We start from the raw sequence: 27,041 nt of genomic DNA, 5'->3' as shown, positions 1-27,041 counted from the left end.
TGTAACTCCAGCTCCAGGGGATCCCCAGCCCTCTTTTGGCCCAGGCATGCACAGGCATGCGTACATACCTCCATGTGCATAATTAAAAATAATAGATCTTAAAAGAAACACAGTTGGGATGGAGAGATGGCTCAGCAGTTAAGAACACTGATTGTTCTTGCAGAAGACCCAGGTTTGAATCCCAGCACCCACATGGTAGCTAACAAGTGTCCGTAACTCCAGTTCCAGGGGATCTGACAGCCTCTTCTGTCCTCATGGGAATTGCATGACACGGGTGCACTTATCTACATGCAGACAATACACACATATACATAAAATAAAAATAAAATATTTAAAAAAAACAGTCACTGGAGAAAAATAGACATGCATACATTACATAACACTGATTACTATTATAAAGGGCTTATGATGTAGCACCCAATTTATACACCCAATGTATTATTTATTCTAAGCCTCTGTGTTGTATATTAGTTACCTATTGTTCAATGACAAATTACCATAAAACTTAGTGGCTTAAAATAATAAATGTTTACTATGTCTTTGGGTGAGGAATCTGATACCATTGGCTGGGAACTACAGATACCTGAAGACTTGCCAGGATGGAGAATGTACTTCCTCGTTAGCTGACTCACTTGACAAGCAAGTTGATGCTGGTTATTGGCAGCATGGGTCCTTTCCACATGGGTCTCTCCAGAGGGCTGCCTAACTGTCTTTATACATGGTAGCACATAATGCCACAGTCTTGACAAATTATTGTATTGTTTTGAGATAGGGTCCAACCAGCTGAGGCTGGCCTCAAATTCTCTATTTTCCCCTGGCTGACCTTGAACTTGTGATCCTAGTACTTCTGCTTCCTAAGTGCTAGGGTTACAGATATGTACCACAATGCCTAGTTTATTATATTTTTTAAAACTATAGCCATTCTAGACAATATATATTATAGTAGTATAGTTTTTGTTTGAATATTACCAATGACTAATGCTGTTGAAGTTGACTTCTTATACCTCTTTACCATGTATGAATCTGTCCAAATGTTGATTCATTTATATTTGGATTATTTTTCTTTAGTTTTAGACATTTTTAATTTTAATTTAATTTTAATTTTATGTGTTTTGTATGTATGTAAGTGCACCTCTCTTCTCTAGAAAAGAAAACTCCCTGGAACTGGAGTTACACAACTGTTGTTAGCTGCCATGTAGGTGCTGGGAACCAAACCTGAGTCCTCTGCAAGAGCAGCCAGTGCTCTTAACCACTGAAAACACCTTCTTCTTTAGGTGATTGTTTTTGGTTTTGTGAGTCAGGGTCTCCCCATAGCTCCAGTTGGCCTGGAACTTGCTATGTAGCCCATGCTGGTTTTGATCTCACAGGGATCTGCCCGCCTCTGCCTCCCAAGTACTGAGATTAAAGGCCTGCACCACCATACCCAGTCTTTTCCTTTAGTTTTAAGAATTCTTTTTTTATATTCTCCATATAAGTCCTTTATTAAATATGTGATTTACAAATATTTTCTCCCCTAGTGTGTGGCTTCTCTTATACTCCCCCCAGTAGTGCATTTTGAAGAGTAGAGCCATTATTTTAATGATGACTACTACCTAAAGCTTCTATTGTGGATCTTGATTTTGATGTTAAGAAATTTCCTAAGGCCACTACAATTTCTCATTTCTTTTTCTTTTACCCTTTTTATAGTTTGAACCACTGGATCTAAGATGATGATTTGTTTCTAATTAGATTTTATATATACTGTTAGGTTTTCGTTGTTAGCTGTCATGGTTTTGTTTGATTTTTTTCTTTTCAGTTTTTGAGACAGGGTCCCACTATATAAACTGGGTTTGCATCAAACCTGCCTTAGACTCCTAAGTGCTGGAGTTACAGGTGTGCATCACTGTGCCTGGTTTTAGCTATCAGTATTTTTATTTAATAATATTTCTTTGAGTTTGTCTCATATATGTACATGAGTTTTCTTTTTCATTTTTAGAGCCACATTATTACTCTGATGGAGTTGTAGGGAGATAGATAGTAAACCAGTAAATAGGATTGGGGATATAATTTAGTGGTAGAGTGCTTGCCCAGCATGTGTGAGGTCCTAGGTTCAATCCCCAGTATTGCAAACAAACAAACAAACAAAAAAAAAACCCACAATAATTGCTGAATAAGCAAAACACTTTGTAGTAAAATGATGCAATAGCAGTGTGGGAGGGAGGACAGTTGTAATTTTAAATGGAGTAGGTAAGGGAGAGTCTCATTGTATAGTAGATATTTTAATAAAGCCTGAAGGAGGTCAGCAGGTGGGCATAATGTGGGATCAGCAAATGCATACAATCTCTGGGGGAAGAGAACAGAAGTACAAAAGCAAGAGAAGGTCTATCATGTTCTAGAAATAGTATAGTAAGAAAATTTATTTGTCCATAGCAAAATGAGTGCAGGAAATGAAAGTGGGAAATGAAGTTAGAAAGGTAAGGGCTATATGTTGGGTAGATGGCATAGACTTGTAGGTTGTAGGCTGTGAGAACATCCGGTTTTACTCTGAGATGGACGGTTTGGAAGAAAGACAAAGATCTTAGATTTGAAAGAGTCACACTGATCACAGAGTTAGAACAGAACATAGGGGCAAGGCCAGTTCAGAGACTACTGCAATAATACAGTAAGAAATGATGATGGGGCTGGAGAGATGGCTCAGCAGTTAAGATCACTGACTATTCTTGCGGAAGACCAGGGTTTGAATCCCAGCACCCATGTGGCAGCTAACAGCTGTCGGTAACTCCAGTTCTAGGGGATCCAACAGCCTCTTCTGTCTTCCGTGGGCACTGCATGACACAGGTGCACTTATCTACACACAGGCAATACACACATACACATAAATAAAAATAATAAAATATTTTTTTGAAAAAAAATGATGATAGTTTGAACTGGGATGGTAGCAGTGAGATTAGTGAGAAATAAGCTGGATTCTGGAGATAGATTAGAGAGATAGATGATAGATAGATGATAGATAGATGATAGATAGATAGATAGATAGATGGATAGATAGATAATAGAGATATAGTTAGAGATATAGTTTTGTTTGTTTTTTGAGACACAGCTAGCTTGGAACTTGCTATGTACACCAAGCTGGCCTTCATCTTAAAGATCCACCTGCCTTTGCCTTCTGAGTGCTAGGATTAAAGGTGTGTGCCACCACACCTGGCCTGTAAATATTTTATGGCATTGCCAACAGGCTTTACTGATCAACTGGATGTGGAGACTGAGTGGAAGAAAGGAATTAAGGAGCATCTGGAAGAATGAATACACTAGCATAGGGTATGCTGCCACAGTTTTGTAATCCCAGCACTCTTGAGACAGATGTAGGAGGATCCTGCATTTCAGGCTAGCCTGGGTTAAATATGAGTTCAAGGCCAGCCTGAGCTATAGACAGACTCTACCTAAAAATAAAAACAACATCAAACAAGGGCTAAGAATGCAGCTTAATGGCAGAACACTTACCTAGCTTGCAGGAGGCCCTTGATTCTATTCTTACTGCCTTTTTCAAATAAAAACACAAACATTAAAAAGAAAATACACCAACATAACATACTATCAAACACTTTAGTCCTTGTCAGTTTCAGTTGATGATGCTATCAGGGGCCTAGGTTTTTTGTACAGTATTTATATTCTATATACAGTATTTCTGTTCTGTATATTCTGTATATACCTTGGCTTTCCAAGATTGTAAAATGGTTTAAAGCATTACCGGGCATCATATCCTTGAGGTTATGTTGTTAGGAAAGAAGAAAAGGGGCCTTCTTTTATAAATTTTTTAGGATTTGTATTTCTTCTTCTTTTTTTCTTTTGGTCTTTTTGAGACAGGGTCTCTCTGTAGCCCCAGCTGTCCTGGAACTCACTATGTAGACCAGGCTGGCCTTGAACTCACAAAGATCCACCTGCCTCTGCCTCCCAAGTGCTGGGATTAAAGGCGTGCGCCACCACGCCCAGCCAGGATTTGTATTTCTTTTTAAAATGGAGAAAACCGAGGCTGGAGAGATGGCTCAGTGGTTGAGGACACTGGCTGTTCTTACAGAGGACCCGGGTTCAGATCCCAGCGCCCATATGGTAGCTAACAACTGTCCGGGGGATCTGACGCCCTCTTCTGACCTCCACGGGCATTGCATGACATGAGTGCGCTTACATACATTCAGGCAATATACAAATACACATAAAATAAAAATATAAATAAAATGTTTTTTTTTTAAAGATGGAAAAAAAACCTTTCCTAGAAATAGTTTCTCTTCGCCCTACCACATCCCACAACAGCTGACTTCCTTTCAGTATGGTTAGCTAAAATCCCACCATCTGCCCATGTTTAAAATAGCATTTGGCGAAGATATGAACCCACCATAATTGACTTAGACCAATTACAGTTTACTCCCTGGGGCTGGGATTGGAGCCTAGCACTCTTCAAATATACAGCCAAGCATAGGAGTGTGGTTACCCCAAGTTTTAACAAAGTAGTAGCTTTTGGAGTATCCAGTCAGCAAAATTTGTCATATAATACCAAAGAATGGAATGTATTTGCACCATATCCTTTTGGAATAAAGAATTGCTAGAGAATTTCAAGTCAGGAAGTAGCATGATTAAATTTCACAATATTTTCAGGATGGAGCTATACTCCTGAGGGCACATGGGTCTAGAGGCAGGGCCACTAGTTGGAAAGCTCAGAAGGTAATGGGGGTATTAGGGGTATTAGGAAAACCTAATGACCAATTGGATGGAAACAGGGAAAGTAAAAGGAAGGGATTATAGAATGACTCTCACTTAGGTTCTCTATGTGTTAATCATAAGGTATTTTGCCCAAGATCAACATATGGATGGAGGGATGGAAAGACAACAAACTTGACTTTGAACAATGAGGAGTCTGAAAGAGACATGAAGAGAGAGGATTAACTGTAGTGCTTAGAGCAAGGCTCGGTGTGGAAGGATGGAGAATTGATTAAGGAGCGATGAAGCAGTGTGGGGCCTTTATACAGGATGGGTTTGGCTGACTTTATTCAGGGTTGGGTATCAAGGGCATTTTGGCAACCTTTTTAATGTAATTGTAGACAAGCCTTTAAGGAGCAGTTAAAGACCTGTTTTGAAATATGGCTTTCTATAATCTGTTTCAACATGTTGTTGGGTTACAGCGAATGAAAAAGAGAAATGGTCTCAACACCCCCCTCCTTTTTTTTTTTTTAAATTTGGCCTGCTGACTAGAAACCTCAGAACTCAACCCTGTGAGCCGTTAATCAGATAAGCACAGCAGGGTTTTGTAAGGAATCATGCTGAACAAATGCCTGGGGCATATGGACTTATTAAAGGAAGTATTGTCCAATCCAAACAGTCAAGGAAAATTTGCAAAGGTGTAAGGAGAAAGCCTTTGGATTAAACTGTAGGTTTCTGTTCTGTTTCATGACAGTAGTTCTTTACACTCTCTAGGAGGATGTTTAATGAACCTTGAATTGTAAAATCAATACAGCTGATAAGTCATATGAATTAAGTGTTGCTTAAAATAGATAGGAATATTTACCCTTCAAAATACCTATTTTGTGGAACACTGGAGCTTAAAATATACATAGATTAGGCTTAGAATTCAAAGACAGCAGCTTCAAGAAATTAAAAATTATTCCAAAACATCTTTTGAATTATTTCCATGTTTTCCTTTCTTTAGGTACTGAACTGTGCTCTGGAACAATATAATTAGCTGATAGTTCTGTAATTTTGTGTTTAAAACCAACTTTATGCAACTTGTGAGAGAAACAAGGTCTTACCAAGTAGTCCAGGCTGCCCCATAGCAATCCTCCTGCTTCAGCTTCCTAAATCCTCCCTCCCTCCCCCCTCCCTCCCTCCTTTCCTCCCTCCCTTCCTTCCTACCTTCCTTTAGTAGAGGATGACCTTGAACTTCTGTTCCTCCTGCCTCCATTCCTGAGGGCTAGTATTATACTTGTACACCACTATGCTCAGTTTGTTTGTCTGTGATGGAACACAGGGCTTCATGGTGCATGCTAGGCAAGGATGCTACCGACTGTCCCTCCCCCCTCCCTCCCTCCTTTCCTCCCTCCCTTCCTTCCTACCTTCCTTTAGTAGAGGATGACCTTGAACTTCTGTTCCTCCTGCCTCCATTCCTGAGGGCTAGTATTATACTTGTACACCACTATGCTCAGTTTGTTTGTCTGTGATGGAACACAGGGCTTCATGGTGCATGCTAGGCAAGGATGCTACCGACTGTCCACATCCCCTGCCCCTACACCTGGCTTTATATTTCTACTCTGTGGTTTCTATGTCCCAGATTAAATACAATGCTTAGAGCAGCATGGTGATTAAGAGAGAAGAAAGTTGAGAAGTGAGAACTGAAGGGGAAAAAAAAAAAAAAGAGGATGAGCTAGGAAGATAATCTGATGGGCATAGTAGTGGTGGGGAGACACAAACTAGACAAAGGCCAGATCACAGATGACAGATCAGGCTGAGCAGCCTCTGCAGCAATGTGCCAAAACGATTCGGATCTCATCAACGGCTGTCAGTTTCTTGATTTTTTTTTTCTCCTTTTCTCTCCAACTCAGGACCAACCAGAGACAGCTGAATATGCTGTTCTGAACCGATCACATCAGATGCCCTGCCTCCAGTCACCCAGCCTTCAGCTTCCCTCTGCTATTAATACCCCAAAGTCAAAAAATACATGACTTGTCCCTTTTGTTATTAAGCTGCTCTCTTAATCTGACAGCTTCAAGTCTCTGTCAAATGCAATGACAGTGACTATTACCGGTCACAATCAGCTTTTAATAAAATAGTCTCTACTGATCTCATCTTGATGGTCTTCATCCCCTTCCCAGTCATTCATTTCTCATACATTAGCGTGTTTTGTGTGCAAGAAGATGGCCAGCTTTGGGAATATGTAAAAGCAGATAGTCCTACCCTTGGGGTTATTCTGGCTAGTGGGGCAGACAGACACATAACTGTAATTCAAAGAGTAAATGAAACAGTAGGTGTATACAAAGAATATGCCAAAGGTAAGAAATGAACAGGGGTCGACATTCAAGGCAGGTGGGGCAAGGAGCAGAAAGAATAAAACTTAACAGGCCCAAACCCTCTAGGAGTGTGTGGCTGGAGCTTAACCCGGAGGCGAGCATGACGGCAGGAGACGCGGCAGGTGCATCATGGGCAATGGTGGACGTGACACATTGCGAAAATCTTATATTTTATGCTATTCAAGCGGCTCCTTCCTACAAATGAGACACAAGGCTGGCGTAAGCAAAGGAAGAAACCCCCCCGGAAGGACTCCTGTCTCTGCGTGTATTACTGTAAAGGTGCAGAACGGCAGTGACACCGACGCTCATGTCCAGCACACATCAGACATTCAATCAATGAATGGACATAAGCACTTAGATGTAGCCATGTCTCTATTTCCCCACAATGGAGCTGGGGACATCAATTTGGGGAGCAAAAGGGAAAGTTTCAGGCTGAGGAACTGCCATTCTGGCGGGGAAGGCGTTGTGACAGGGTGCACGCCTGTCACGAACACCCGATGCGTACCCGGGGAGCCATGGGGCGGTGGGCGCAGCAGCGGAGGAAGCCTCCAGCCGGGAGCAGGCGCCCGAGCCAAGGCCTCGGGGCCGCGCACCGGTGCTGCCAATGCCCGCCCTGCAGGCGGAGCCTCGGCGCACCGCCTTTCCGATTGGGCGCGGCCGCAAGTCCCGGGCGGGCATTGGGGGACGGGCGCCCTCGGGGATTGGCCGCTCCCGGGAGCGGACGCGCTGTCGGCGCGGCGGGTTCCCCGCCGTCATTGGCTCGCTGCGGTTTCCTTGGGGACGTGGCGCCGCCGGCTGCCCGGGCCCTTCTTCCGGCTGGACTGGGAGCCACCTGGTGCGGGTGGACCGGGCCGAGCCGTGTGGAGGGACGAGCGGGCCTCGGGATCCCGTGAGTGGGAACGCGGGAGAGCTGCGGGTCCGGTATGGACGGGGGGCGGGAAGGAGAGTGGGGACCCTCGACTCCAACCCCCTGGAAATGGCGTGTTCCTCCAGGACCGAGTCGGCCCACGGGAAAGGCATCCCCCAGGATGCGGGGGCATGGTCCTCGGCCAGAGGAAAGAGAGCTGACAGACCCGGAGTGGGGGTCAGGGCAGTGGGAAATGTGCAATGCCTGTGCGGACCCGGTCTTGTGGGCACTGCTGGAGGTAAGCCTGATACCCAGCCAACCCCTTTCAGGCTGCAGCCTTAGGAGATGCCTGGGACAAGGAGGCCACCCTCTCATGGCAAAAGGAAAAGGAGGTGACAGACGGTGAGACTACAGAAGGGAACTCATGGCTAGGTAAGGCTTGCAATTCTGGGGGAAGCCTCAGTGGAGGGTGGTAGGCAGGTTGGGGGACCCTGGGAGGCAGTTATAAGTGAGGTTCGCCCTGAGGCCGCACCTGAACTTTGCATGCTGGTCAGGTGTATGCAAAGATAGTCAAAGTGATATTCTTTTAAGACCAGTACAATAATAATTTTCAGCGTATAACCCCCGGAATCGAGGGGTGAGTCTATTTGATCAGCTTTGAGAAGTGCTAGGTTATAATGTTATTTCAAGTTTCCACCTGAGTGAATCTAGGTACTCCTTGAGGAAGTTCAACAGAGAGGATTTTTTCGTTTTAAAGCAATAGACTTAGGTCATTTTGAATCAATATAGAAAGTGAGCTTCACAATTAAATACACTCATCCATACAATATATAATACTCTGAAGCTTTGAATGAGGATTAATGTAGACCTACATGTTCCGTCCAGTATGGGATAGTTCCAAAGCAGTGAGGGGAAGATGCAGAGAAGTAGATATGGTGAACTACCATTTGAGTAAGACAAAGGGAATGGAGATTCATACATTACTATATGTCTTGCTATGTATTAATGCCTATGTATCTAGGATATTTCTAGGAAAATATGTAAGAAATTGGCTAGCAATGGTTGCCTCCGTTAGAGAGGTACTAGGGTCAGACTAAGAGATTGAGTTTTTACTACATATTCTCTTAAGTCGATTTTTTTAAAAACCACATGCATATATAATCTATTAAAACATTTTATAGAATCAGTTAAATAACTTTCCCTGATTCACCAGGTTTATGAAGTTGCCCCGGGAGACTGATCTTTTCGTTAACATGAGATTAATTCTTTGAATTGCACTCAAAAGTGCAGAGTTTGGAGAAGGCAGATAAGGGTTGTCTGGATTGCATAATAGAAGCATTGTGAACCATATAGATAGATGCTCTTCTCTCATTTAAGACTAAAAGCAACTAGAATTCTCTTGGCATGAATTTTTGCCTTTATTAAAGAGGTCTTTTATCTAGTTTAAAAATCATTTTTAAGCAGTCAGTCAGTTATAGAAACATTTAAGATTTAAGTAATGTTTGTCTCATTTCAGGATCAGTTTTTCTTACCTCTGCCCAGCCCCCTGGTATTTCACTGTGCCCACAGTGAGCCCATTTCTCCGTCAGCGAGTGGCGTTCCTGGGACTAGTCTTCATATCCTGTCTCCTTTTACTTATGTTAATCATGGACTTTCGACATTGGGGTGCTTTCTTACCAAGAGATAGACAATATGAAAGGTGAGTCACCTTTAGATCACTTTGATCAGCTTGGCACTGACACCATAAACTAATTTTTGCAGTGCCAGGGTCTTGTACATGCTGGGTAAACACTCTGCTGCTGAGTTTGTCCCCACCTTATTTTTATTTTTATTTTTGAAACAGGGTTTTCACTAAGTTGCCCAGGCCCAGAATGACCTGGAACTCAGTCTGTAGGCTGGTCCTGAACTTGCAATTATCCTGCCTCAGCACTGGAGCAGTTGGGATTACAGGTCTATGCTACCAGACCTGGCTGTCATAATTTTTCTTTTAATAGACCCCTTAATATACTATCTCTGGTCCTTTGGGGAAATATTATGCCATTGTTAGTAAAATTGCATGCCATTTATTATATAAGGATGATCTAAAGCCCCATTTTGGCTGAGTTCAGTTTTCCTTCATGAATGCTGATACTGCACTTTAACTGTGAAAGGCATCTTTCTATTTTCTTGTTTGGGCGGGCTGAGCTTACTGGGTGCATACATGCTTAGGATTGTACACTTGAAGAATTGAATCATTATTAAATGATTCTCTTTGCCCTTGGTTCTGTTCTGTGCAATATACTAGTCTGATATTACTCAATTTCAGCTTTCTTTTGATTGATGTTAATGTGTTAGATATTTTTCTGTGTTTTAGTTTTAGTCTGTTTTGTCTTTGTATTAAGGTGGATTCTCTGTAGCTAGTGCTTAGCTCAGCTTTGCTTCTTATTGCTTCTATCCATTGTCCATCTCTTCTTTTAAGTGGGGTGATCAAGCCATTTACACTTTGATTATTAATTATTATTAATTAGGCCTGATCTGTGTTGCCATTTGTTGTATATTTGTCCATTTTTTCCTTTCTTTGGAACTGAGTACTTTTTTTTCTTTCTTTCTTTTTTTTTTTTTGGTCTTTTTGAGACAGGGTCTCTCTGTAGCCCCAGCTGGCCTGGAACTCACTATGTAGACCAGGCTGGCCTTGAACTCACAAAGATCTGCCTGCCTCTGCCTCCCGAGTGCTGGAAGACATGCCTGGCTTTGAGTACATTTTTAAAAGATTCTATTTTATCTCTTTTGTTGGCTCATGAGATAAACTTAACTTTTTTTTAGTGGTTGCTTTAGGGTCTGGAGTGTACAACTGTGTCACATTGCTTGTACGTAGGTAATATTACACTTCTTCATTTATAAAGTCTTACAGCTGTACCCTTTCATTCCTCCTTCCCTTTGGTCTTTAAGCTGTTGTTATACATTTTATTTCGACATATGGTATAGGCTCCACAATATATTGTTATTATCTTTGCTTTAAATAGTCGATTATCTTTTCAAGAGATTTTTTTGAATTAAAGGCTTGCATGTTTACTCATATATTTGCCATTTCTGGGGTCTTTATTCTTTTTTGTAGATCTGTATTTCCACCTGGTATAATTTTCCTTTTGTCTAAAAAGTTTTCCTTACATTTCTAGTAGAGTGAATCTATAGGGCATGAATTCTTTCAACTTTTATAAGATGGAGAAAGTTGTTATTTTGCTTTCATTTTGAAAGAAATATTCATTGTCTATAGAACTTTGGGTTGATCAATTTTTTTCTTTCATTGTGCCACTGTCTTTTAGCTTAGTCTTTCTAAGAAGTCTTCTGTCATGTTTATCAGTGATATTTATGTATTTTTAAAATTATATGTGTATGGCTGTATTGCCTGCTTGTATAAGTGCATCTATGTTGTGTAATACCCTCAGAGGTCAGAAGAATGAATTGGATCCCTTGGAACCGGAGTTGTTAGCCACCATGTGGGTGCTGGGAATTGAACCCTGGTCCTTTGCAAGACCAGCCAGTGCTCTTAACTGCTGAGCCATCTTTCCAGCCCTTTATCAGAATTTTAAACAATTTGATTATGATGTGCTTTGTTGGAGTTTTCTGCATGATTAGTGACTTGTTCAAAAGCAATCATTCACCAACAACCCCCTTTCTGCATGATACTGGGGTACAAAGGTGAATAAAACATGGCTCCCTGTAGCTCCAGCTGTCTTGGAACTCACTATGTAGACCAGGCTGGCCTTGAACTCACCAAGATCTGCCTGCCTCTGCCTCCCGAGTGCTGGGATTAAAGGCGTGCCGTCACCATGCCTGGCAGCCCTTGGATTTTTACATCTATAAATGTATAGTTGTTAAGAAAAATTTAGAAAACTTCTGAATATTATTTCTTCATTTATTTTTCTATTCTCTCCTCCAATGGGGACTCCAGTTATACTGAGCCACGGGTACTTTCCCACAGCTAGCTGATGATCTATTTCCCTTTAGTCTTTATTCTCTCTGTGTAGTCTGGATATTTTGGTGTTGTACTTTCAAGTTCAGTAATAGTTTCTTCTGTAGTGTTTGATCTACTGTTACTTCTATCTAATGAAAACTGAAACCTAACCTCTAAATTGTTTGATATACTTTCAGTGCCGTAGTAAGTACACACAGAAGATCCATGGTCCAAACTCTCTCTCTCTCTCTCTCTCTCTCTCTCTCTCTCTCTCTCTCTCTCTGTCTTTTTGAGATAGGGTCTCCCTGTAGCCCTAGCTGGCCTAGAACTCACTATGTAGACCAGGCTGGCCTTGAACTCACAGAGATCTGCCTGCCTCTGCCTCCCAAGTGCTGGGATTAAAGGCGTGCACCACCACGCCCAGCCTTGAAGATCCATATTCTCTTATAGCTGTAATTCATGTTGCTATATTTTTTAGATCAGTTTCTGCTGAGACCTCAAAATTAAATGATGCTATGTTGTGTTCTTCACTTTCAACATGATTTTCTTTCTTTTTTTTAATGTTAGCCTTGTTTTCTCTTTATCACCTTTTAGATATGTAGTAGCAGACTTAGGCCTGCAAGTATCAGCTTAAATTGACTTTAATAATAATAATAAACTTCATTGACTCATATAACTAGAAGTCCAGTGATGAGGGTTACGTGTTAGCTTATTTAATAGCTGCAAAATAGCAGCTAGTCACACCCAGGGCCACACACATCCTCATTCAGGTCCTGTAGGAGAGAGAAACAGGCTCTCTGTGGCCTCTCATAAGACTAATGATGAATCTTGCCAGAATCTTCTAGCAACATTTTCCTTGCATTCTTTGTGGTCAGAATTGTAATACATGCCTACCCTTAGTATTTTTTGATAGTTCTATCCCCAGAATTTTTCATTTCATATTCAGTTTTGTCATTAGTTAAACATGTATTGAAAACCACAGTGTGCAGGTGCTGCTAGGCACCAGGACGCAGAGACATGGTACCTTTTCCCAAGAAGCTTATGCTTCCAGCCTTCCATCTGTCAGAAGCCCTATTCATTTGTAGTTTTGAGTCTTCCTTTCCAGGAGAGAATACACTATTTGGGTGACTATAGTAGTCAGCAACTGATCTTAAAAAATTTGTTAACTAAAACCGTAAGTTGTAGATCTAAATTCCATAAGTTGAGTTTCTTTGCTGTTTATGGAATTTTTCTTAACAAACCTGAGCACAGTGTCCCACTGGAGGACAGTGTGATCTGATAATGGAATTCCATATAGATTAGCTAACATGGCCTACGATAGACTATTAACAAAGTGAGTAGTGAGCTCTATGCTGGAGAGGTAGACCAGGCCTGGCCTTTTAAGCTGTTGGAGATTCATACTGTACCATCCCGAAGGCAGAGAAAAAGCTTTGAAGACTGATGTGATCTGACCTTTTAAAGAATGCTCACTTTGACAGTGTTGTGGAAGATGAACTGGATAGAAATAAGAAGAGAGGGAGACTAATTGTAATATGTTGGTAGAGATGATGGTAGCCTGAACTTGTGTGACAGCAACATAGGTACAGAAGAGTAAAAGCATTCGAGTGAGATGTGGGAGGCAGCATGATCAGTAGTTCTTATTAACCACTGTTCCCCAAGTGACCAGGTTCAGTAGCTACTTGTTAGGTTGAATGAATTGAAACATGTCTGCCATGGAGCTAAGGAGCATACAGACTGTGCTACTATAAGGACATTACTTAAAGTCCTAATACCCTGAAAAGCTTTGGTTAAGCAGTCAGCAGCCACATACCCTAGAGCGCGTTGTTATTTAGGGAAAGACTATGTACACAGTGCCACAGACAACTGTATGTAATTAATCAATTGCGGCAGCCTCCATGAGTCTTTGGAGGTTGACATTTGCTGAGAGTTTGCTGTGTGTGCTTGATATTGTATCAGACACTGGGGTACAAAGATGAATGTAACGTGGCTCCTCAATGCTCATAAACTCATTTAGGAGCAGACTCAAGGGAAGAGTTGAGATAGCCGCTTATGTACAGTCATGTACAATAAGGAACTGTACACAGTTAAGAATCAGGAACATCATAAATTAATCAGAAGAGACTTATGAGTAACCAAATGTGCTATCACCAAGTCACTAAGTTCAAGTCCTAATGTGTATGGGTGTGGTGTTTTGCCTGCAAGTATGTAAGTGCACCTGTGAGAGCAGTCTTCTTGGAGATCAGAAAAGGGCATCGGATTCCCTGGAACTGTAGTTACAGACAGTTGTTAGCTGCTATATGGGCACTGGGAACTGAACCCAGGTCTTCTGCAAGAGCAGCCAGTGCTCTTAACTGCTGAGCTTTTTCTAGCCCCTCACACAGTATTTTAATTAGCAGGGCTCCCTCTTGTCTCGCAGAACAGAAGATTTCAGCAAATTAGAATGGTGAGTGTTGTGGCAGTGTCAATAGATGCAGACACCCTAAAGTCAATGATAACTGGCATCTTGACAGTGAGGCAAAGGATACATTTATTAGAAATAGACTGAAGCCAGGTGTGGTGTTACATTCTGTAATCCCAACCCTGTGGAGGTAAGGCAGGAAGGTTTCAAGTTTGAGGTCAGCCTGGGCTACAAAATGAGATCCTGTCTCAAAAAACGGGAAAAAACCCCAAATTTAATAATTCTTCTCTTCCCTGGAATTATATGAAGTGTATAATGGAGGATGATGGGTAGAATTGTCTCCATTCACACTTTTGCTTTCATAATTATTGTTTTATAGCAGCAGCTGCCACTTGAGTACCAGGGAGTACTAGCTGCCGATCGAGCCACAGAGCACATTGGGCGGAATTGGTGGGAACACTTACCACCTTAGTTTAAGTTTTAGAAACATTTATGACAAGTACTTGTGGTTGTGATTTTTTAAAATATTGCATACGTATATACATATATAGTCACATGATGAAATTTTTATTGGTATTTTGTGGTATTCCACAGAGTGTGCTGTGCTGCTGAGAGTAGACCTACAGGTGCCTGCTGGGGGCAAATTTGGAAACCTTTGATCGAGAATGTGCACAGAGGAACACTCCTTCATTCTTTTGAGGGCTCAGCAAATAATGCTTAAGTTAGTTAGAAGTGATGATCTTTCTGCTTCATTGTGTTTTAATATGTGTGAAATGAAATTTCAAAATATTTTTAACTTACTACTAAAAACTTTAATTCAAATTTTATTCAGCCATTAGTGATACAACACTTCTGAGGTAATTTGGCTGAAAACCATGTAACTTTTCTTTAGGCAGTTTCAAACCCAGAGTTGCATTTTCTTTTCTATATTGTGAGCACATATTGTTTCTTGAGGTAAAAAGAGATATTACATTAGGTTAAAATAAAAATGGATAATTTAGAGCTTGCAGAGGGACCTGGGTTCCATTCCTGGCACCCACAACACCCCTCTTCAGATTTCCACAGGCTTTGCACAACACGGGTGCACTTACATACATTCAGGCAATACACTCATATACATAAAAAATTTTTTTTTAAATGGACAACTTTAAGATACACATGAAATTATTCTTTTATAGTGTTTAAAGGTTTTTTTTGCTGGTGAAGTTTGAAGGCATCGTTCACAGTTTTCCATTTGCTTGGTTTTAATAGCATTTACTGTATAAGTAAGGGTTTAAATTATAAGATGTTGACTGCTTTGATTAATCTTGTTGGGAGGAGGTAAGCAGTAACCTTGCAGAGTGTTTTTCTGACATGTATTGCTATCATTCACGCACAGCTACTACAGTGCCATTATATTTGACTTTGAGTTATGAACGGTGTTGCAAAATATAGTGATCTTCATCAAAGAGCTAGTAGGCCTGTACTGATGGAGGCCCCATTTATTGACTTTTGGTACTTCGTTGGATTCTGTTTGAACTCTGAAAGTAGTATAATTGGTGTTGATTTTGTAAGCTAGGTGATGGGTTAGTCAGTTACTGCTCTAATGCTGTTAATGGTTTCAGGATAATGAAAAGCCCTTGTCTTCCAGTTCTACTTGGGGTGATGTACTTGTGGGTAACTGTTGCAGGTTTCCTTGCGGGTCCAGCCCATGAGGGACTGCAGGGAACGAGGGTTCTGACCGAGGTGGGGGTGAGCAGCGTGGAGTCAACACACAGGAACCAGGAGTCGGGTGGAAGCAGGCACTAGGTGAGGTGCTGCAGACTCATTTATTGCTGGAAAGGGCAGGCCTTAAATATCTCTCCCCCTGCCCCCAAGTGTCTCATAAGCTGGTGTGTTGCTCCCTGATGGATCCCCTCATCCAGGCTGCTCGTGTTATCAGTCTCTAGGTCTGGGGGCAGATTAGGTTGGCTCTTTTGTGGAAGCGTGGGCTGTGCTCTCAAGGCAGAAGCTGTGTTCTCTAGTACAGCCTGTGTTTAGGCCTGGCACTTCCTCTCCTACAGGTACCTGTCATTGACTCAGCAGTGACTAGAGGGAAATCCTGTTAGGGACAGAAAGGGAGGAGGAAAGAGACGGGGATGAGGTTAGGGAGGGGAAGAAGGTCATGAGTTGTGAGAAGAGAGAAGCCGGGTGAAGAAGCTCCTGTGATGGAGACTCAGCTCTCCCTCAGGAAGGTGGCTGAGGGCTTCGTAAGCGTTTGGAACTTTTCTCTTGGGCTTTGGATCCTTTCTAGAAATTGCCTTGTGTGGCATCAGCAAATAGACATAATTGTGATGGTCAAGGCCAGGTCGCAAACCAAACATTTAAAAATTCAGGAAAGACTGTTATCCATTGTGGGAGGAACCTAAAAAGAGGAAGACTTGCAGGTGATTGGAGATGAGAGGAAGGCTGATGAGGCCATGAGGTTAGAGTTCCCCAAAGTGCTTACTCTGCCCTTCCTAGATGGACTGTGCTGCTTCAGTTACTTGTCTGTATGCAAAACAAGAAAAATATAGACTCCCCACTGCCTGCAGCGATTGATCAAAGACTTAACAAGGGAGCACAAAATAAGTGCCATCTGTTCCCTTCTGCCTTGTGATCTAATACCAGCTGATTTTTTTTCCTTGCACACATGAAGAAGTCTGAGGGAAGAGAAAGCTAAGTTAAACTGTACCAAAATTAGAGCTGTAAATTGCTTATTTAGGCAAAGAATCAGAAAGAGTAACGGGATACTCTGGAAAGTCACTGACACTTTCTAGGCAGGGGGTTCACTTTGAGTAGAGCAGCAAAAAGCAGGAGGATTTCTTAACAAAGCAGCCACCCCAGTTGTGGGCTCTTGGACCAAACCAGTGACTATTGACAGATCGTGTCTTGGACAGAGGGATATGAGGATCACTGACAATACTGAGGTGTGGCAGAGAATGTACCTGCTCTTGAGCAATGATAAATGGAGAGGTGGAACAGACAAATGGGCAAGAAGCCTTAAGGGTACATACTGAAGTGTAAACAAACTACTCAAAGGGCATAATGGCAAGTCATCTTTTAGAACAGAAGGAATGGCTTTTGGAGGGCTGGAGAGATGGCTCAGTGGTTAAGAGCATGTACTGCTTTTGCAGAATACTTACTTGAGTTTGGTTCCCAGCACTCATGATGTTACGGAGTTCAAGACTACCAAGAAAGACTACCCAGACTCAAAAAGTTCCAAATCAGCTGAATTAAGCTTTTACAATTTTATTAGAATTTTAAAGAAAAAGAAATCCTCAGGACAGGCAAGCTGGCAATCTTGGCAGCTGCCTTGAGGAGGTGAATGGTGGGAAGAAAGCAAGCAAGCCATGAAGCCAGGCAGGTTTAGAACCTGCATGGGAGGTCAGACATGTGGCTGACTGGCAGCCACTTGGCTGGGAGAAGGAAGCTTTAGAGAAAGGGAAGAAATACAAGATGCTAGGGCAGCCCAAAGCCTTAAAGAAAGCATATTTACTAAGAAAGGAGAGCCATAAAGAAAAGGAGAAATTATGCTTCCCTGAAGAACTCAGGGGAGCTGACAAACTCATGGACTGCATGGCTGTAGCTAGTCCACACATGCCCTTGTAGGCGGGATTCCAGGCAGGAAAAACTTGCTATCTCAATAATACGCTAAGTATTCTGCCCATCTATTTAGTATAATCCACCTTCCTAGGGGTGGTCCTATGACCGGATGATTGATTGACCAGTTAAACTTAGACAAAATGGAGGAGCTTGGGGTATTACAAAGTCAGGCGGCTCACAACCACCTGTGGCTCCAGCTCCGGGAGATCTCATTCCTCTGGCCTCGAAGGGCACCTGCACTTACATGCACGTGCCTACACATAGACACACATGTGCACATAATTTTTTTCAGGAGACTTTTCAAATCACCATGTCAGCATTCTTGCACAGAGGCTTCTTAAGCCCTGGGAAACCAGGTTGGGGATGTAGCTCATTGTGAAGAGTATTTACCTAGCATTGCATAAACCAGGTATGGTGGCACATGACTGTAATCCCAGTACTTGGGAGGAAGAGGAAGCCAAGATAGATGAGACCATGTTTCAAACAACAGCCACAAAAAGAAATGGTAAACCATGTCAAAGGAGATGAAAAAGGGAAGAAATAGTAAAAAGAAGGCAGATGCTAGAGAGAAAAAGAAAGTTGCATTACAACAGTGGTTCCAAAAATGTTGACCCCTGGGGTCTCTGAGACCTTTTCTGAGTGCTGTGAAGTTAAAAAAAAACATTGTCATAATAATACTAGATATAAGTTACTGTTTTATTGTAGTAAATAGCATAAAATGTACCATCTTAGCCCTTCTTTCTTTTCTTTTTTTCTTTTTTTTTTTTTGAGACAGGGTCTCCCTGTAGCCACAGCTGGCCAGGAACCCACTATGTAGACCAGGCTGGCCTTGAACTCACAGAGATCTGCCTGCTTCTGCCTCCCAAGTGCTGGGATTAAAGGTGTGGGCCACCATTTTTAGGTATACAGTTTAGTGGTGTTCAGAGTATTGACGTTGTTGTGAACAACACAAATACTCCGGAACTCCAAAGCTCCAGAACTTTTTCAACTTGCAAATCTGAAACTGTGCCCATTAAATAACAATTTCCCTTTCTTCTCTCCTGTCAGCCACTGGTCCCCAACTATTTTAAATTTTTATTTCTATGAATTTGATTCCTTTACATACCTCATATAAGTAGAATAAATATTTATCTTTTTATGACTGGCTTATTTCTCTTGGCATACTGTCCTGAAGGTTCATCCATGTGGTAGTATGTGAGTAGATTTCCTTTCTTCATAAAGGTGAATGAATAATATTTCATCGTATATGTGGACCACATTTTATTTATCTATTTACCCATTGCTGGATATCTGGGTTACCTTTACCTCTTGACTGTTGTCATTGTTATTTGCCTTTCAACAGGTTGACATATACCTTGATGATGTAAGAGCAAATAAAATTGGAAGTGGCTTAACACAAACCAAGATAGCAATACTAAATTATACTAGTAGCTACTGTGTTTTCCATCATACAATTGTAATGGGAAAAAAAAATCTAGTGCTCTTGATATCATTGTATTTACTGTGTGATGAGAAGTTGACATCCAGCACCTGCAAACTCAAATTGTCCTGAGGGAGAATACTTGGGCAGTCAAGCTCTGAGCAAATCTAGCTGCTTTTGTCATGGAACACTATTTTTACTCAAAAGAAGGACTGTTAGAAAAACTATTGTTTTCAGGCTTGGGTATTTCATAGCTATTTTACTTATTTTAAAAAATTTTATCTTTGCTTGGCATAGTGGCGCATGCCTTTAATCCCAGTACTCAGGAGGCAGAAGCAGATGACTTCGGTGAGTTCAAGGCCAGCCTGGTCTACATAACATGTGTATTCCAGGATAGCCGGGGCTACAGAGTGAGGCCCAGTATATAAAAACAAAACAAAACAAAACTTTTTTGCAATGTAAACTCAGGGCCTTGTGTACTCTTTAATCCCAGTACTCAGGAGGCAGAAGCAGGTGATTTCAGTGAGTTCAAGGCCAGCCTGGTCTACATAGCATGTGTATTCCAGGATAGCTGGGACTACAGAATGAGGTCCTGTATATATATATATTAAAAAAAAATCTTTTTGCAGTGTAAACTAAGGGCCTTGTGTACGCTTTAATCCCAGTACTCAGGAGGCAGAAGCAGGTGATTTCAGTGAGTTCAAGGCCAGCCTGGTCTACATAGCATGTGTATTCCAGGATAGCTGGGGCTACAGAATGAGGTCCTGTATATATATATTTAAAAAAAAATCTTTTTGCAGTGTAAACTCAGGTTCTTGTGTATGCTTTAATCCCAGTACTCAGGAGGCAGAAGCAGGTGATTTCAGTGAGTTCAAGGCCAGCCTGGTCTACATAGCGTGTGTATTCTAGGATAGCTGGGGCTACAGAGTGAGGCCCTGTATCAAAAAAAAAATCTTTTTGCAGTGTAAACTCAGGGCCTTGTGCATGCTAGACAAGCAGTCTACCACTGTGATACACTTCTAGCCCTTGGACATTTTCTTGAAAAGGAATGAAGTAGATCTATTACCATCAAAGGAGACAGATGTCAGTATTTAGTGCCAAAATAAAATTCGAACTTCCAAGTAGGAATTAGAATTTTGGTTTATTTATGTTTATTTTATGTGTGTGAATGTTTTGCCTGTGTGTATGTAAATGTACTGTGTGTGTGCAATGCCCACAGAGGCCAGAAGAGGGTGTCTTATTCCCTGGAGCTGGAGTTACAGAGGGTTGCTAGCCACCATGTGGGTGCTGGGAACTGGTCTTCTGTGAGAGTAACCCTAGTGCTCTTAACTGCTGAACCATCTCTCTAGCCATGGAAATTAGAGCTTTGGGAAGCTTATCTTTGCAACTGTGGATTTGGTAACTTTCCAACACTAAAGATTTTTATGGAAAACAGTGGTGTTGATATTAATTTTTGCTGTAGAATGAAATGTGTTAACATTAGGAAAATTTCCATAATTTGTTGGATTACTATTTTTGAGTATATGATTTTACAGAGTCATGTCTTGTTACAAAAAGCCATTCATAGTGCAAGATAAGCCAATGGATCTTAATCTAACAGAATATAAATGATTTTAAAAATTTTTTATTTATTTTTATGTATATGAGTGTTTTGCCTGCATGTATATAAGTTCACCAGTGCATGCAGTATCCACAGAGGCTAGGAGAGGGTTTCAGATCCCCTGAAACTGGAGATGGTTTTTAGCTGCCTTGTGGGTGCTGGGAACTGAACCCAGGTCCTCTGCAAGAGCAGCCAGTGCTCTTAACCACTGAGCTATCTCTCTAGCCCCATAAAAGTTTTTTGAATAGGGTTTTACTTTCCAAATTAATACTAGTCTCTTAAGAAACTCTACTTGTTTCATGTTTTAGTACAGTATAAAAACAGAGTATCTCCAGTGATCTGGAAGATTTATTAAAGATACTCTTCCTTGGTCTGGGGATGTAACTCAGTGGTAGGGTGCTTGTCTATCATTTGTGAGGCCCTGGGCTTAATCGCCACATCAAAAATAAATAAATAAAAAAAGAAAGAAAGAAAAAGAAACTTTTTTTTTTTTTTTTTGGTCTTTTTGAGACAAGGTCTCCCTGTAGCTTCAGCTGCCTGCAACTTACTCTGTGGACTCCTTATTTTTACAACTTATATGAAAGGCTGGATTTTTGTACCAATATTTTAACTAAACAGTGTATGTAACACATTGAGTGCTGAAAGCACATGTGAGAATGTTAGTCAAGATGGAAAACACATTTGCAAAACTATAAAACAATACTACTTCTATTTTTTGTTTTAGAAAGTATAGTACATATGTATGTATGTAGTGTTAATATGGAATAAATTTGTTATATCTAGGCGTATTTAAATTTTTTCTGCTTTATTTTGTAACATACTGACTATAGATAGATAGATGTATAACCCAAGCACACAAAAGCTCTTAGGGGCCCAATAGAATGTATAGGCCTTTAGTGAAGACTCAGGAACAACTGAAGGGAGTGGCAGTGCCCTTTGTGGACCTGACTCATTTCTCCTTGTCTGGCTTAGGTATTTGGCTCGGGTAGGAGACCTTGAAGCCACTAACACTGAAGACCCAAATCTGAATTATGGACTTGTGGTGGACTGCGGTAGCAGTGGCTCCCGGATTTTTGTTTACTTCTGGCCGAGACATAATGGGAACCCTCACGACTTACTGGACATCAAACAGATGAGAGACCGCAACAGCCAGCCCGTGGTTAAAAAAATCAAGCCAGGTGCTAATGAGAATCGGTTCTGTTGTTAATCCTTTCGCCTGTTGCTGTAGGCATGAGCAAGGGAAGAAGAGGAAGGAGAGAAAGCAAGCTATGCTTGTTTTCATGGGAATCCAGGTGGTAGGAATATCTCACTCATTGTCATCCTACTTCTCTAGGACCTTGAACAGAATCTTATGAATGTTGGTTTTCTGAGTCTTATGTCATCTATCTTTTTTAAAAAAGCATTTGGTTTTCTTTAAGGAATCTCAGCAATGGCAGATACTCCAGAACATGCCAGTGATTACCTTCGACCTCTTCTGAGCTTTGCTGCTGCTCATGTGCCTGTAAAGAAGCACAGGGAGACCCCCCTTTACATCCTCTGCACAGCAGGCATGAGGCTTCTCCCTGAGAGGTGAGATACAGGGCCTGGGGAAATCGAATCAACTGGCGTGGGACCAGAAAGCCAGTCCCATGCACCCAGGCTGGAGGGGGAGTCACAAATACCACAGAGTTCATAGGTGGCACCTAAAGGCTGCTTGCTCAGATATAGAGTAGAGCTGCCTCTGGACCCAGTTATTACACAGTCAGTCACATCTTTATGTCATTTGTTGCTTTGGGATCAGTACCTGTCAGGGATGGCAAAAGGGTTTTGAGTTTGGATTCAGGCTGTGGTGTCAATTGGGAATGGTGGCAATGATGATACATTTGAATCATAAAGCAGAGAGAGGGAAAATGCGTTTACAGGAAGGCAGTGGAAGGGAGGCAGACCTGAGGAACTGGATTCCCACTAGGGGCTAGCAGGAGAGCTAGGTAGCAGTGCTGCCTTCTCTGTAACTCTGCCTGGGGCCTGATAGCTACTGAGCCCTTCCCTTCCCTGCTACACAAATCTCAGCTTTCTTAGCTCCAACCAGTGAGGTCTTTCCTGCTTGAACTCAGCAGTTCAGCCCAATGTCCTGCCACCTGATCCTTCTTCCTACTTCAGAAGTGTGGGAGGAGGAAGAGGTTATATTTAGATCAGACACCTCCTTGTATGTGATTTCTCTGCCTCAACATCTCCTGGATCCCACCACAGTTGATATGGGTCTTGGATGAGAGTGGGCTCCCTGAGCTTTGTTTGGTCATGATTTTATTTTATTGGGACAACACTGAAGCAATTCGAAGGAGGAAAGATTTATTTTGGTACACAGTGTCAGAGGTTCTCATCCATAGTTGTCTGGCCATGTTGTTTCTGGGCCTGTGGTGAGATAGAACATCCTGGTAGGTGGGCTTGGTGGAGCAGAGCTGCTTATCGCATCATTGCCAGGAAGCAGAACCAGAAACAGCCCCAAGGGTATGCCCCAGTGACCTACTTCTGTTTAGCTCCTCCTCCAAAACTTTCCACCATCTCCCAATAATTCCATCACCATCACATCATGAGTCCATCAATAAATTAACCCACCGATTAGGTCAGAGTCCTCAGGATCCAGCTATGTTTCAGTGATTGGCTCCACCAGTTGGGGACCCAGGTGTCAGCACACGAACCTTTTGGGGGAGGCACATTATATCTAGGCTGTAACAAATGCTTACTATGAGATCCTGTTGACGAGCTTTTAAAAAAAGGTTTATTTTTATTTTTTAATTATGTCTATGTGTGTTAGGGAAAGGACATGGTATATGCACATGAGTGCAAGTACCCTCAGAGGCCAGCAGAGAATGTTAGATCCCTTGAAGCTGGAGTTATAGGTGGTTGTGAGCTGCCTGATGTAGGTGCTGGGAAGCAAACTCAGCTCCTCTGTCAGAGCAGTGTGTGCTCTTCACCGTTGATCCATCTCTCCAGACCCTTAATGAGTTTTTGAGTATACAGTATATGCTGTTTGCTGTGTACAATGTTGTATGACAAATCTCTAGTTTTTCTTGCTTAACTGAAGCTTTATTCCCATTTATCTTCCTTAGTATCATGTGCTCAAGGTTCATCCATGCTGTCACATATTGTAGAATTTACTTCCTTTTAAAGATTGACTAGTTAGTATCTTGTTTTCTGTGTATTCTTTTAAAAATCCACTCACCTGTCCAGGGACACTTAGGTTATTTCTCCATGTTGGCTGTTGTAAATAATGCCTTAATGAATGAAAGTGTTAGTCTGTTTTTGACATCCTTGAAATCCTGATTCAGTTCTTTTGGAATTACTCAAAAGATCCTGATACTCTTTGTGGTGGTTTGAGAAGTGTCCCCCATAGGCTCCAAGTATTTGGACATTTTGTACTACATGGCAGTACTGTTTTGGGAGGTTTTAGGAGGTATAGCCTTGCTGGAAGAAGGACATCATTGGGGCTGGACTTTGAGAGTTCTTCAACCTTGCCATATTTCTAGTCACCCTCTCTGCTTTCTGTGTTAGCTTGAAGGTGTGATCACTCAGCTTTCTGCTCTGGCCACCTCTGCCTACCATGCCTCCCCCACCATTATGGACTCTAGCCCTCTCGAATCATAAGCCAAATAAACTCTTCCCTCTGTAAGATGCTTTTGGTCACAGCAACAGAAAAGTAACTAACACACTCTTTAACTATTTGTTTATGTATGTATGTATGTATGTATGTATGTATGTATGTATCTGTTGTGTATGCTGCCACATGTATGTATTGCAGATGACAACTTGCAGGAATCAGTTCTCTTTCCCTCCATCATTTGGGCTCCAGGGATTGAACTCAGGTCATCAAGCTTGGTGGCAAGCACCTTTACCTGTAGAGTCATCTCACCAGCCCTTATATATCCATTTTTAAAAAATCTGTTTGAGACAGGGTCTCCCTGCAGTCCCAGCTGACCTGAAACTCACTATGTAGACCAGGCTGGCCTTGAACTCACAGAGATCTGTCTGCCTCTGCCTCCCAAGTGCTGGGATCAAAGGCATGTGCCACCACACCTGGCCCATTTTTTTTAAAAAGGTATCTTTGTTGTTGTTTTTCATAGCTGCTGAAACATTTTGCATTCCTACTGATAAGGGTTCCTGTTTTTCCACATTGTTGCAAACAGTTGTTGTCTCTTATTTTTCTACAGCAGTCATCCTGACAGGTCTGAAGTGATCTCTCACTGCTGCAGTGTGGATTTGCACTTCCCCGATGATGAGGACCTGGACTTTTTTCATATACTGGTTGATTATATGTCTTTGGAGAAATGTATTATCAAGGCCTTAAGTCCATTTTAAAATCAGGTTATTAGTTTTCTTTTTTTTCCTATTAAGTTCTTATAGTTTCTTTTATGTTCTAAGGATTAACCCTTCATCAGACATGTAGTTTGTAAATATTTTTCTCCATTCTGTAACTTGCCTTTCCATTTTGTTGGCTGTTTCCAGATTTTTTTCATTTTTTGAGATGGGTCTCCCTGCCCTGTAGCTCCAGCTGGCCTGCAACTTACTTCATGCTGCTATGCTGGGTGTGTCAGCCATAGCATCTAACAATACTAGGCTCAGTAGATCTGCTGCCTCTGATTGAGATTCTGGTTTACTCTGGATTACTGGTGGGATACAGATTATTGATACTGCCGTTTGTCAACATGAGAGGCCTTATAGTCCCCTGTTTATTTTCCATACATCTTAGTTTTTTACAAAGTTTTACTTTGTTTTTACTTATTTTAAAAATCAAACTTTAGCCAGGCCTGGTGGCGCATGCCTTTAATCCCAGCACTTGGGAGGCAGAGGCGGGTGGATCATTGTGAGTTTAAGGCCAGCCTGGCCTACATAGTGAGTTCCGGTCAGCTGGGACTACAGGGAGACTCTGTCTCAAAAAGACAAAAAAAAAACAAAACAAAAAAACCCAAACTTTAAATATGATAGCTGTAATCTTATATCATTAAAGGAAATCTTTTTAAAAAATAATTTATTGAGAATTTGATACATGCATATAAGGTGTTTTGATCAAATCCATGCCCACTCCTTCCCCTCCAGTACCTCCCATATCTCCCCATCATTTTTTTCTGATAACTTCATGTACTCTTTCTTCTTCTTTGATTTTTTTTTTTTTTTAAATGGGGATTTTGGCTACTCTAACATTCTTCCTTTTGAAGAGGTAACCCTAAAATCTCTTAAGGATTAGATAAAAGGTCCCAAGTATTTTCAACATTTTTGGCCTTAAGAGCGGAGTAGGTTGCTAAGAGGCCCCAGGACATTGTGAATTTTAGCCAAGAAACTGGCTACTTTTCTTTGGGATCTTTTTACCCTAACTGCTTAGCCAATTCCTACCTCCTATTCTTATCACACCATCCTCTGAAGAGGTACCCAAATTGCCAATAGGGAATTGGGATGTAGACCACTCTGACTTCTTCCATGCTGAACAGGGTTGCAGGGTGAGGCAATTGGAGTACCCCTTCAGTGGGTCTATCTAAAAGACTCCCAAATTGCATAACTCTTATCTCTAGGAGGAAAAGAAAGTCTTTGAATCGTGAATAGGAGGAGATGTGAAGGAAAAGTAAAGGCAGGAATAATTAGCATTACAAGTTCTAGACAGGGAACTAGAAAAAAGTCAGAACAGGGCAATTTTCAAATGTTCATATGAGAGTCCATTGGAATTTCCTGACAAGGGCTTCCAAAAGCATTGCTCTATTGGGTTCCTCTTCGTTTTTCTTTTGTCTTCCAAGGCTGGACTCAGAATTTGCTTTCAGGTATTTTGATAGCTGTTGGAGTGGTTAGAATCAGTGTCAGCTGCCTCTCAAAGGCTTCTAGATTGGGGGAGACAAATTTATCCATCATTTTAGAATAATAGCTGGTTGTCTCCCTTAGCTACAGGTGGACACTACAGTATTGAAGACCAAATTTGAAGTCTTACATTTGAGCAGCACTTTCTGGTTAGGAACAAAATCATCAATGAGAAGTAATTGCCAAATAACCTTTTTATTGACTTAAGCCTAATGTCTGGGAAGTGGGAAGTGTAATCCCTTGAACTCTTAAAGAAATATACTGATCACTTTACTCTATGGTTATACTTTCATTTAAGACGATAAAAGTGGACCAAATAAATCAATTTATTTTTACACTTAAGGTCATTTGAGGATCTGTTCCTCAGGGGTCACATGGGCTTGGGAGG

At 41.5% G+C, this 27,041-nt stretch overlaps 1 protein-coding gene across 1 annotated transcript in view; it reads left to right on the top strand.

Annotated features, from left to right (window-relative positions):
- Positions 1-7,769: 7,769 nt before the first annotated feature.
- The window catches only part of Entpd7 (ectonucleoside triphosphate diphosphohydrolase 7), a 53,922-nt gene continuing 34,650 nt past the window's right edge, over positions 7,770-27,041 (top strand). Inside the window, exons 1-5 of the mRNA XM_008831940.3 lie at positions 7,770-7,920; positions 8,208-8,310; positions 9,395-9,577; positions 21,806-22,011; positions 22,252-22,402. Of these exons, the coding sequence (XP_008830162.1) occupies positions 8,303-8,310; positions 9,395-9,577; positions 21,806-22,011; positions 22,252-22,402 (548 nt within the window). The 5' untranslated portion in view covers positions 7,770-7,920; positions 8,208-8,302. The remainder of the gene's footprint in view (positions 7,921-8,207; positions 8,311-9,394; positions 9,578-21,805; positions 22,012-22,251; positions 22,403-27,041) is intronic.

The sequence above is a fragment of the Nannospalax galili genome, unplaced genomic scaffold (genome assembly GCF_000622305.1).
Source record: "Nannospalax galili isolate Female #2095 unplaced genomic scaffold, S.galili_v1.0 scaffold875, whole genome shotgun sequence".
Lineage (NCBI taxonomy): Eukaryota > Metazoa > Chordata > Mammalia > Rodentia > Spalacidae > Nannospalax > Nannospalax galili.
The sequence above is the reverse complement of the archived record's forward strand: the minus strand, read 5'-3'. Positions and strand labels throughout refer to the sequence as shown.